At 40.8% G+C, this 12,353-nt stretch overlaps 1 protein-coding gene across 1 annotated transcript; it reads left to right on the top strand.

Annotated features, from left to right (window-relative positions):
* The first annotated feature begins 514 nt into the window (after positions 1–514).
* LOC120083980 (uncharacterized) lies at positions 515–1,114 on the top strand. Its single transcript, XM_039039885.1, has one exon. The coding sequence runs from the start codon at positions 515–517 to the stop codon at positions 1,112–1,114; it is 600 nt and encodes a 199-aa protein (XP_038895813.1).
* The last annotated feature ends 11,239 nt before the right edge of the window (positions 1,115–12,353 follow it).

Raw genomic sequence — 12,353 nt, 5'->3', positions numbered from 1 at the left:
TAGACAATCGCAAGCTGACTTCTTTAGAGGGTTGGAAGAACAGATTGAACGGCTTGCAATTGAGTTGAAAAATAAAGAACCTGGTACGCTGCCTAGCAGTTCAGGAGCATCGGGACCATGAGGTAAAGAGCAATGCCATGCAGTAACATTGAGGAGTGGTAAAACAATAACCCCTATGCCTCCAGTACTAGATCCAACAACAAGACCAGTAGATCTAAGTGTCGATGATGACCAATCAACCAGTAATGGAAAAATTACCAGTCCAGAAGTAAGTATACCTACAAAAGATGAAGCTCCTCAAGACTTGAATTTTAAATCAACGCAACCTCCAGCTAATGAAACACAACAAGAATAGGACCTCAACAAACAGTCAACTAAAACAGAAGTACGACGGGATCCTCCACCTTTCCCATCCAGGATAAAGAAGAAAGATGATAGTAAGCAATTTCAGAGGTTCTTGGATGTTCTCCGACAATTATACATCAATATTCCCTTAATAGAAGCTTTGGAACAAATGCCGAGCTATGTAAAATTTCTCAAGGATATACTTGTTAACAAAAGAAAGATCAGGGAGAATGAAACAGTTGCATTAACGTATGAATGCAGTGCACTGTTTGAAAACAATATCCTCACCAAAATGAAGGACCCTGGGAGTTTTACATTGCCCTGCTCAATAGGAGGGAAGAAGGTTGGGAATGCACTGTGCGATTTAGGGGCGAGCATAAATCTAATGCCCTTATCGATCTTTAAGAAGCTGGATATCGGCAACGCAAGACCAACCACGATCACATTACAGTTGGCCAATAGATCGATAACACATTTTGAGGGCAAAATAGAGGATGTACTCGTGCAAGTGGACAAGTTTATCTTCCCGGTGGACTTTATCATATTGGATTATGAAGATAACAGAGAAGTATCTATCATCCTGTGTCGCTCATTTCTCGTAACAGGGCAAATGCTGATCGATGTGCAAAAAGAAGAACTCACCATCAGAGTTGACGATCAGGAAGTGAAGTTCAACGTTTTCAATGCGTTGAAGTACCCAAGTGATATGGAGAATTGCCAATATATTGAGGAACTATGGGAAGAACCTTGGCACGAACCCCTAGAATAATTGAAGGAAGAAGAATTTGGAATCAGCGCAATATGGGAAGAGGATTGTGCCACAATTTATGTTGATTCAAATTTTGAATCACTCAGGTTATCTGAACGAACTTCACAATGCACTAAGCCATCCTTGGAAGAACCACCCGTGCTAGAGTTGAAGTCGTTGCCTGTGCACCTCAAGTACGCTTACTTAGGAGATAACAACACGTTACTGGTCATCATTTCTGCTTTGCTAAGTAAGGAGAAGGAAGATGCACTTGTCCAGATCCTGAGAAACAATGCAAAGGCTTTAGGATGGACCTTGGCAAACATTCGAGGAATCAGTCCCTCGTATTGCATGCACAAGATTCGTCTGGAAGAAGGAAAAACAAGATCGATAGAAAGGGAACGTCCCTTGAACCCTGCTATGAGAGAGGTAGTGAAGAAGGAAATAGTGAAGTGGCTGGAAACAGGTGTCATCTACCCGATATTTGATAACAGCTGGGTGAGCCCATTGCAGTGTGTTCCAAAGAAAGGGGGGATAACAGTCGTCACTAATGACAAAAATGAATTAATTCCCACAAAAACAACCACGGGGTGGAGAATCTGTATGGATTATCGCAAGTTAAATTTGGCCACTAAAAAGGACCATTTTCCACTCCCGTTCATTGGTCAGATGTTAGACAGACTTGCTGGAAATGAATTCTTCTGCTTTCTTGACAGCTATTCAGGGTACAACCAAATAGCAATTGCACCGGAGGATCAAGACAAGACAACCTTTACGCGCCCATTTGGTACGTTTGCATTCCGACGCATGCCATTTGGACTCTGCAATGCGCCAGGTACTTTCCAACGATGTATGTTGGCGATCTTTTCAGATTACTTGGAGGAGTCAGTCCAAGTATTCATGGACGATTTTTCAGTTTTCGGCAATAATTATAACTTTTGTTTAGCTAATCTCGAGAAAGTCATGAAGAGATGTGTAGCAATGAATCTTGTTCTGAATTGGGAAAAATGCCACTTTATGGTTGAAGAAGGGATTGTTCTGGGTCATAAGATCTCGAAGGCAGGATTGAACGTCGATCCAGAAAAAATCGACGCAATTTCCAAGCTACTTTCGCCAGTGAACGTGAAAACACTTAGGAGCTTTCTGGGACATGCTGGGTTTTATCGAAGATTTATTCGCAACTTTTCCCAGATCGCAAGGCCCCTAAGTGCGCTCCTTGAAGCTGACCGTGAATATCATTTTGATGATGCGTGCACTGAAGCATTCAACACATTGAAAGATGCGTTCATCACCGTACCCATTTTGATTGCACCGGATTGGACGCAACCATTTGCGTTGATGTGTGATGCTAGCGGTTATGCAGTGGGCGCAATATTGAGTTAGCACAAGGACAAGGTATTGCATCCGATCTACTATGCGAGTAAAATGTTGAATGATGCGCAGGAGAATTATACAACCATGGAGAAGGAAATGCTCGCAGTGGTATTTGCACTGGAGAAATTACGACAGTACTTAATCGAAACAAACGTTGTGGTGTATACTGATCACTCTGTGATCAATCTGATGACAAAGAAGGATGCAAAACCAAGGCTGATACGGTGGGTATTGTTTCTGCAAGAGTTTAACCTAGAAATCAAAGATCGAAAGGGCACTGAGAACCTAGTTGTTGATCATCTGTCAAGATTGGAAAATTGTGAGGTTCAAGGGAGAGAAAAAGATATTGAGGAAAGATTCCCCGATGAGCTGCTGATGTCAGTAGATATTAATGTTCCCTGGTATGTGGACATTGTGAACTTCATTGTTTGTGGTCAAATACCAGATGACTATACTTACCAGCAGAAGAAGAAGCTAAGACATTACGTCAAATTTTATTTCTGGGACGACCCATTCCTATATCGACTTGAACCTGATCACATATTGCGTTGATGTGTTCCTGAGCACGAAGTCAAGCACATTTTGGAGCTGTGTCATGAGTCTCCTTACGAAGGACATTTTGGGAGGTAGCGGACTGCCGCAAAGGTCTTGCAAAGTGGCTATTTCTTGCCAACACTGTTTAAGGATGCCCATGCCCACGTTGTTCAGTGCGATAAATGCTAGAGAATGGGGAATATGTCTAAAAGAAATGAAATTCCCTTGACGTCAATCTTAGAGGTTCGCAAGTGCCAAGAATGATGTGGCCACAGTGGCGAAGTTTCTAAAGAAGAATATTTTTGCTCGATATGGGATGCCACGGGTCTTAATCAGCGATGAGGGCTCTCACTTTATCAACCGCATAATCACCAACCTATTGACTAAATTTAACGTCAGCCATAGAGTTGCAACCGTTTATCACCCACAAACTAATGGGCAGGTAGAGATTTCTAACCGAGAGATCAAAACTATCTTGGAGAAGGTAGTCAATACCTCCAGGAAGGATTGGTCGGCCAAGCTTGATAAAGCACTGTGGGCATACAGAACTGCCTATAAAACACCAATTGGCATGTCCCCGTATGCCCTGGTCTTCGGAAAAGCTTGTCATCTGCCGCTCAAGTTGGAACATAAGGAAATGTGGGTATGCAAGAAGCTAAAGTTTGATTTAGCAAGTGCGGGGAAAGTCCGAAAGTTGCAACTGAACCAGTTGGTCGAATGGCGAAGGGACGCCTATGAAAATGCCAAGATCTATAAGGAGAAAACCAAGTAGTGGCATGACGACCGCATAAATGACCGGACATTCATCGAAGGTCAATAGGTATTTTTATTTAATGCACATTTGCGATTGTTCCCAGGGAATTTGAAGTCTCGCTGGTCTGGGCCATTTCGAATCAAGACTATCTTTCCTTATGACGTAGTGGAACTAAAAACTTTAGATGGGAACGACGCGTTTAAAGTCAATGGTCAACGGATTAAGCCTTACTACGGAGGCAACATAGATCGATGCATGAATACCATTGACTTGGGCAAGCAGGATTAACCCTTGCAGGGGATGTGATTGCGGTAATTCTGAAAACTTCTTTCAATCAGCATCCCTATCTATGTGTACTTGCTTTCTTTACAGCTTTCCTTTATTGCTTTCTAAATTGTGTTATTTACTGCATATTAGAATTAGCTTTTAATGCTTTCTGTATTTATCTTCAATTTAATTCAGTTGAGTATTTCCATGTCATGTTTAATTTCTTTAATTTGTATGCATTAGTAGCGTTGTTCTTAACTTTTGTGAATGACTGGATGAAACATTAAACATCGCAAAGTCAAGACTTGCGTTATTGATGAAGTAAAAAAATAAAAAATAAAAAATAAAAATTGGTATGTAACGCAATGATGGGTGCATTGTGGGATAACAAGAGACACCTTGCGTCCATTACACTCAACTGCATTGCATTGAGGGGTGTGTTGCGCAGATATGTGTCCTTTGCCCGTCCTTAGTGAAAATACACTATGTTGAGGTAGTGTTGAGCTGGTAGAAATACCGTGCACCCGATCCTCCAGAAATGCATTGAATTAAGGGGTGTGTTGCGAGGATGCATGCGTTGTTGCCTATCCTCAGCAAAAATGCATTTGTGTTAATTAAAACACGGTGTTAATTTTTAATTGTGCACCCATTTGAATCAAATTCAAAAGATAATTTCAATTCATTATTTTTTATTGTTTAATTAAATTCTTTGATTCTTTATACAGGAAAATTTTTTGTATTGCGTTATTTGTAATTATTTGTATACTTAGTTAATTTTCAATACAACTAAGTAGCAATTCTATCTTTATGTCTGTGCCTCTTCTTTATCATCCTTTGTCAACTATGCGATATTCTTAACCATTCTTTTTGCATTATTCATATCGCTGCCATGATGTATAATATGCATTCACTTAGAAACATTTTCCATACTTTATAATTTCTAACTAACACTTAGTTAATTCGTAGCTTATCAGTGCTTTACCTTTTACCCTTCAAAATTCTTCTCAAACCTTCTTTTTGAAATTTTGTCTAACTGTTTGTCTATTCTGTCCAAACAATGCAATGAGGACCTTGCACATCTCTAAATTTGGGGGTGGGAAAGGTCTGAGCAGATGAGATCAAGAGTATGCGGTCATTAAGAAAAATGCATTCATTATCTCAAAAAAAAAAAAAAAATTCCCAACCTGATAAGAGTTAGTTGTGAAAGGAGCCTGCTCGTAGTTGGATGTTCGCATGAGACCCGTGAGAGCAAGCCAAAACGAATGTGGGTTTCCAAGAACAATGCAATATGAAAAGAGAGAAAAATGCAAAAGAAAAATAAAAGAATGCAAGAGACAACTCCTCTGAAATTCATGAGTTAAAGTTGAAATTGGCACACAACCGAAGTTGGATGTTCGCATGATACCCGTGGGAACAAGCCAAAATGAAGAGTGTAACCATGACCAATAGTCTCTAATAAATGATGCAAAGTTTGACCATCGCATCCAGACACATCAAGTTGTTTTGATAAAGAAGAGGTAAACACCCTTTTTAAAACTAGAAAAGCATTTTTTAGTAGAAATTTGTAGTATAAAAGAATAAAGTAGGGCTTTGATATGAATTAGCAAGGATAGAAGGAAATTTCATTGTTAAGTAATGTGCCTAAGTGGAGCATTCAGAGCAAACAATTGATGCAAAATTTATGATAGGAATTGAGCATTATTGCCTTAGTAGAAGATATGCTTAAGGACAAGCATATATCTAAATTTGGGGGTGTGATAACTTGTAGAAATACAAGTTATTTATGCTGCTTTATTTAGATATTGCGGCCAAAAGGAAGGAAAGTTGCATCAATTTTATGAAAATTAGCTAAGAAATGCAAGAATTATAAATTATCGTCAATACACACACTAACACCATTACGATGGTAGAAAAGAATATTTCAAGTATTTTTTGCAGGAAATCAAGTCACCATATGCGTTCATGGCTCAAGAGAAAAAAGATTAACGCATCTACATCGCATTGCGCCCATCTTTCAGGAATGAATAGACGATCAACGCGACGACGGCACATGCGACAATCTATTAAGAGCTTTGCGATCAATGCAACTTCAATTGCATGCGGTAATAAAAAACAACACCGCACGCGGGCACACGATCGAAAGATGCAAAGGAACAATGCAATCGCGGAGAATTTTGACACGTGTACAACTAACCATTGCGCATTTTCAATGGATTGATTGTATAACTGAAGAAATATTTATTCCACCATTTTCGGAATTTCTATAACAATAAAGTGGCAACCACATGGTAGAGAGTCAGAGCATTCATCTATAAATACCTTCAGAGAATTCACTGAAAACTATACTTGATATGAGGCTATTTTGATATTTGTATATTGAGAGAGAGGCTGATTTGAGTGCTGATGAGAGAAGATCCAGGAAGAAAAGAGGCAAGGCCGAGAGGTGAGTCTCAGGGCGAATCATTCCAAATCCCCGCCATGAAGCTCTGTACCTAGATCAACTCTACCAGTTGAGCAAGCCTGAGAGGGACGCCCATCCTTCCATTCATTCCAGACGCCAGCAAGCGATTTCTCCATCCAGATCTGTGTCAAGACGTTGGCACTCTTCTGTGTTTGTTTCTATCTCTATCATCAATTGTATCTCATCTTTTTAGTCTAAATCATTCACACCATGTATCAGATGCTTGATTCTATAATTAAATGTCCTGATCATTTTCATCTCCATATTTCTGTCTACTTCCATTCCTCCATTAATCGCTTTCTCCACGATGTTTTCTTAATCTGGTAATTAGAATGAATTAAACAAGTAAATTAATTTGTGCTAAAGGAATAAATATGTTTAGTTAAAGCATGCTAGACAAAATCTTCACATGTGAGAGTAGAAGTGAAGATGCCATTCTGATCTGTCGAGAGAATGTTAGAAGAATGCGTTAACTAAAGTGAGAAGTACTTCCAGAGATGGAAGTAACCTTATGTTCATTACGTTCATCCCTATTTCACCATAGAGATGTGGGAACACGGCCGATCATCGAGAGGTGTACACCAAGGGAAAGCGGAACCGTAGTTATATCTTTAACGCAATTAATGAACTTGCGATGTTTGTACTAATTATCTTTTCTCTTTCTGCTTGATACATTAAGCCTTGCCACCCATAACACGATTCTTTGTATAATCTTCATAGTCAGTCTCAAACTCGGTATTATGTATCATGTAACCTATATCTTGTATCATCATAGCTTAGGTTTACTTTGATTGCACTTTATTTTACTGCACAACCTTATTTTATCGCAATTTTAGTTTAACGCATGTTTTACTTTATCGCAAGTACAAACCTCACTTTTATTAAATTGAAAAACCCCCGGTCACATATATCGCGAACGTAACACAATTAACCTAAAATAATCCCTGCGTTCGACCTCGGATTACTCCGAGAAACTCGCGGTGGAATTATACTTGGTTTCAACGCAAGGAAACTTGTGACAACGCATAGCATACTACAAGCATTTTTTTAATAAGGCATACATCTAGAAGTAGTATCACATATCATTGCATCATCGCATTATGCACTTACAAGTTGTATCTTGCATTATAATCATCCATGCATTGTATGACATAAGTATAAGTATAAGATAAATTTTATGCGTTACACATTCGGAGCAACCAATCGACGCAAACATTTAGGATAGGAATTAAGCATTATTGCCTTAGTAGAAGATATGCTTGAGGACAAGCATATATCTAAATTTGGGGGTGTGATTAATTCCGCTGAACTCCCATCCTAACTTTGCGTCAATCGGCTACTCTGAATTCTCCACCTCTATAAAATTTCTCAACACCGCAAGTTCTTTCTATCCTTTAACAATTCTTCACATGCTCTACTTTATTCTCATCTAAAACAAACCTCTACCTAAAGTTCCCTTCTAGTTTTGAGAAGAATGTTTTACCTCTTCTTGCAAAAAAAATGAAGTGCGTCTTTATGCGGTGGCCTGGTTTGCGTCATCGTATAGAGACTGTTGATCATGGTTACACTCTTCGTTTTGGCTTGCTCCCACGTGTGTCATGCGAGCATCCAACTTCGGTTGTGTACCAATCTCAACTTCAACGCTTGATCCTTAGCCAAGTTTTACTTTTGCTGGTCAGAGGAGTTGTCTCTTTTATCCTTATTTTCTCTCTCTCTCTCTTTTTTTTCATATTGCGTCGATCCTGGAAACCTACCTTCGTTTTGGCTTGCTCTCATGGGTGTCATGCAAACATCCAACTACGAGCAGGTTTCTTTCATGACTTAATTCTTATCAGGTTGGGATTTTCCTTTACACTAACAGAGGAGTTTTTATGAATTTTTTTTTATAATAATGAACGCATTTGCCTGATATGATCACATTCGCTTGATCGCATCTGCTCAGACCTTCCCCACCCCCAAATTTAGAGATGTGCAATGTTCTCATTGCGTTGTTTGGAAAGAAAAGTCAAAACACTTAGTCAAAATTTTGAAAAGAAGGTTTGAGCAGAGTCTTGAAGTAGAGCTATTGCGATGAATTGTCCTAGTGTTAGTCAGAAAATGCAATGTATAAAGAAATTCTGCTAAGGGTATGCATACTACTCATCATGGCAGTGCAAATAACAACGCAAAATAAAAGACAAGAATTACCGCAATAATTGACAAAGGATGATAAGTAAAGAGGCTAACGCATATGGAAAGAATAATTACTCAGTTGTATAAAATTTGTCTAAGTATACAAAGAATTACAAACATTGCAACACAAAATTTTAGCACGTACAAAAGAATACAAGGTATAGCTTCTATATATAAAAAAATAATGAATGAATGGCCGCAAAGAAAAATTTAGCAAAATTGCAGAGAAGGTGGCACAACAAATTTAGAGTTACGGCAGGGGATCTTGAGGAGAATGTTGGGGAGGAGCTCAATGAGGCGCATCTTGAAACTGCAGAGGTTGTTGTAGATGGGGAGGCACCATGGGACCATGTAGATACGTTGTTAGAAAATTAAAGTACTCATGGTTGCACTCTGCCATCTGTCTTTGGTTCAGACGGATGGTAAAGATATTGCATTGAATATTAATCATCGCCTGCCGCACCATTGTATTACTGCGTTGCTCTCCTGCAACTCTATTATTACTTGGCTGAAGAAGTTAATTTGGTGAGAGAAGAGGGACCGCATTTCTGCTAAGGTAGCAACAAGGGTTAAGATGGTGGGTTGTGCCGTCGATGTCTCACCAGCATTGGTTTGAGGTTGAGCAGAAGGGCCTGCTCCCAAACCGTGTTGGTCGTCAACATATGGCAATGAAGGTGGAAAGTGAGGTGGAGATGGATGGCTGAGGCATGGTGCTGGGGTTATGGTGTTTGAATCTAGAGAAAGGAGGAGGTTGGTGAAGTGTTTTGGAAGAGGGGAAAGGGGCTCTATTGGAGGTCTAGGTGGGCAAATGATTAAAGGCAAAGGGTCCAAGGGTAGTTGGGTTTGCTCTTGCGGTGATTGTTCTTTGAATTTTTCCTTCCCTTTATCATTTTTGCGCTACTTCCTTGGCTTGGGTTGTTGCGGCGCATTCAAATTTATGCAGGGCCTTTTGGGTGGAAGCTCGGGGCAATGTGGGGAATCCTTGAGAAGCATTCTCAGGATCTTCATATGGATGAGGCCGTGGGCTTCAGGCATGGGTTCTTCGTCAATGCCTACGCCCACAGAGAGGCACAAGCTCGAAATCGTCCACGGAAAGAAGTATTGGCCTCTCACACGCCGTACAAAGCCTCGAATCTGCTTCGCAATCAATTGGTCTACATCAATCGAAATGCCTCGTGCGATATAGTATGCGGCCGTTTCACCAATTATACCCAAAGTCATGCCTCTGGGAGTAGCTTGTTGGAGGTGAGGGTCTTAATGCCTATTAATGATACCGACCACTGAGTGCCCGGTTGCATTAATACTTTCAGCGCATCTTCCATGTGTACCTCTTCAGGATCATCAATTATCTACTTACTTGGTGCTTTTATGATGTTCTTCAACTTGTATAGTTCATTGATGTCCCTTTCTCTGAATGGCACTACCCTTCCTTCTATGACCACCCCATCTTCGGTGTCAAGGAGTTGGCCATGATAAAATGCCCCCACTACTGCAGGAATACTAATGAAGGGACATTGGCAGAAAGTCTCCCACCCATGTTCCAACACTACACTTGTGATCAGATCTGGTAGTGGCGTCAACGCAGGGAAGAAACCCATCTCAATCATCAGATCATCGTTTTTTTCTTTGTTGATGGATGCCTCCTGGTCGACGCAAGCTCGCTGCTTTCAACTTTAGCTTTGCCCCTATCTTGAGCAGACACAAGGCAGGATTGTTGTCTTTTTTTGCGTTCCCTTTCCTTGCGTTGCTCTTCTTGTTCCCTTTTCCATTCCACCACTTCTTTTCTCTTGTTTTCTCTGACGCGTTGCACATTTTCCTTGCGTCATTTTTCCTTCTCCTCCTCCTTCTTATTTTATTATACTTCTTCTTCTCTCATTTCTCCCTCAAACTGCTCTAGGGCAAGCAAAATGCGGTGCTCATCCTTGAGCCTTTTTCTTTTTCTTCTGCCGCCTTTGCGTTGTCATGGCGCATGTCTTCATCGTGAAGTTTCCTGGCCACATCGTCTGATGCGATGATTTGGCGTGCACATGACATCTTTTCTTGTTTCTCCTCTTCTTCTGTTTTTCTTCTCTCCTTTTCTTTTGCTATGCGTTGAAAAAATAGTGGGTCACTTGTAGACCCTTGCAGCGCATTCTTCTTACGATGCCGCATCAGAGGGGTAATGTCTGAATCTTCTCTATCTTCAGTCGCATCCATTCTGATATGCGTTGATGAAACTTAAGGTTGCACTGATGCTTTGGCTTGCATTGACACCCCCTCTTCCACCCTTGCGATGGTTGATTCTCCATCAAAATCTGGGCTTTCCACCCTCTTCCTCTTCTCTTCCTTCTTCAGGCATTTCTCTTCTCGCCTGCATTGTCTCTTTCGACTCGTCTTCTTCTCTTTCTTCTCCTTCTTCGGTCGGGCAGCTTCACCTTCTTCTACCCTTTTTCTTTGCTTTTTCTCTTCTTCTTCCCCTCGGTCGTCTCCGACTAGTTCTTTGCTCCTACTTCCTCCAAAACGTCCCTGATGGGTCCCTCATTGGAGTCTATTGGAATAGAGTCCTTAGGATCCGCAACAACTAGAGCCCTTCTCTGCGAAGCTTTTACCATTTCTTCCTCTGAAGGCAAGGGCTGGTTTACAACTCTAGCTTCTGGTAGCACCCCCCTCTTTCCATATTATTCAAAATGCTCCCAAATACCTCTTTATCGTCTCTTCTCTTCAGTTCATTTTCTGTTGACGGTAATGAGAGTGCCACCTCAGTTCCGGTGGCAGGGGCACTCTCTGTGCTTGCCCCTCTAGGATGGTGAGTGGTTTGGCTACAGAGGACTTTCACCGAGGTTTTTCGGTAATTCTTTGGGCAGGCTTGGGCTGGGCGGCGAGGCGGTGGCTAGCAATGAGGAAAGTCGCCTCCCGTGTAGGGATGGGGGCTTGGGAAGGCGATGATGGTAGGGAAGATGAGTGTGAAGATTGTCCGGCCATGGTTTCAGTTGAGTGGAAGAGTTAGGAAAATTTTTTATCTAAGGAAGGGAATTAGAAGGTCTGGTATACAGAGAACATTCTTAGGGTTTCTTTCGTGAGAGATTCAAATAAGCTCCTTGGTTGAAGGAGGGTGAGATTTATAGGTTGAGCCTTAATGGGCCCAATGCAATTTTTGCATGGCAGGCTTCGAAATTCTCAAAAAGCTTATCGCCGCACTCCTCCCATTTATGATTTAGTAGGAAGGACGTCCTTTCGTCTGATAAATCATAATTCCCTCGAAAGCTTAAACGATTCGACTACTCTCTATGCGAAGATTTTATCTTTTTGTTTTATTTCTCTTTAATCGGACGGGTGCAATGTTAAGGATTAACGCAATGCATCCGTTACCGCAAATGCTTATTTGCGAAGGACGGGCACAACGCATGCATTAGCATAACATACTCCTCAACTCAACGCATTTCTGGAGGACGAACGCACAGTATTTCTACTAGCACAACACTACCTCGACATAGTGCGTTTTTGTTGAGGATGGGCACAGTGTACATACATGCGCAACACACCCCTCAATGCAAGGCATTTGTGAAAGATGGGCGCAAAATGTATCTATAAACGCAAGATACACCCGTTATCGCAATGCATACCAGATGTTATTAAAGTTTATTATTATTATTATTATTTTTATATATTTTCATCAACAACGCAACGCTTATCCCCAAAGACCAAGTTGACAATATGTT

Source organism: Benincasa hispida, chromosome 8 (assembly GCF_027475165.1).
Source record: "Benincasa hispida cultivar pf3 chromosome 8, pf3_genome.v1.1, whole genome shotgun sequence".
Taxonomy (NCBI): domain Eukaryota; kingdom Viridiplantae; phylum Streptophyta; class Magnoliopsida; order Cucurbitales; family Cucurbitaceae; genus Benincasa; species Benincasa hispida.
This window is presented reverse-complemented; position numbering and strand designations above follow the sequence as displayed.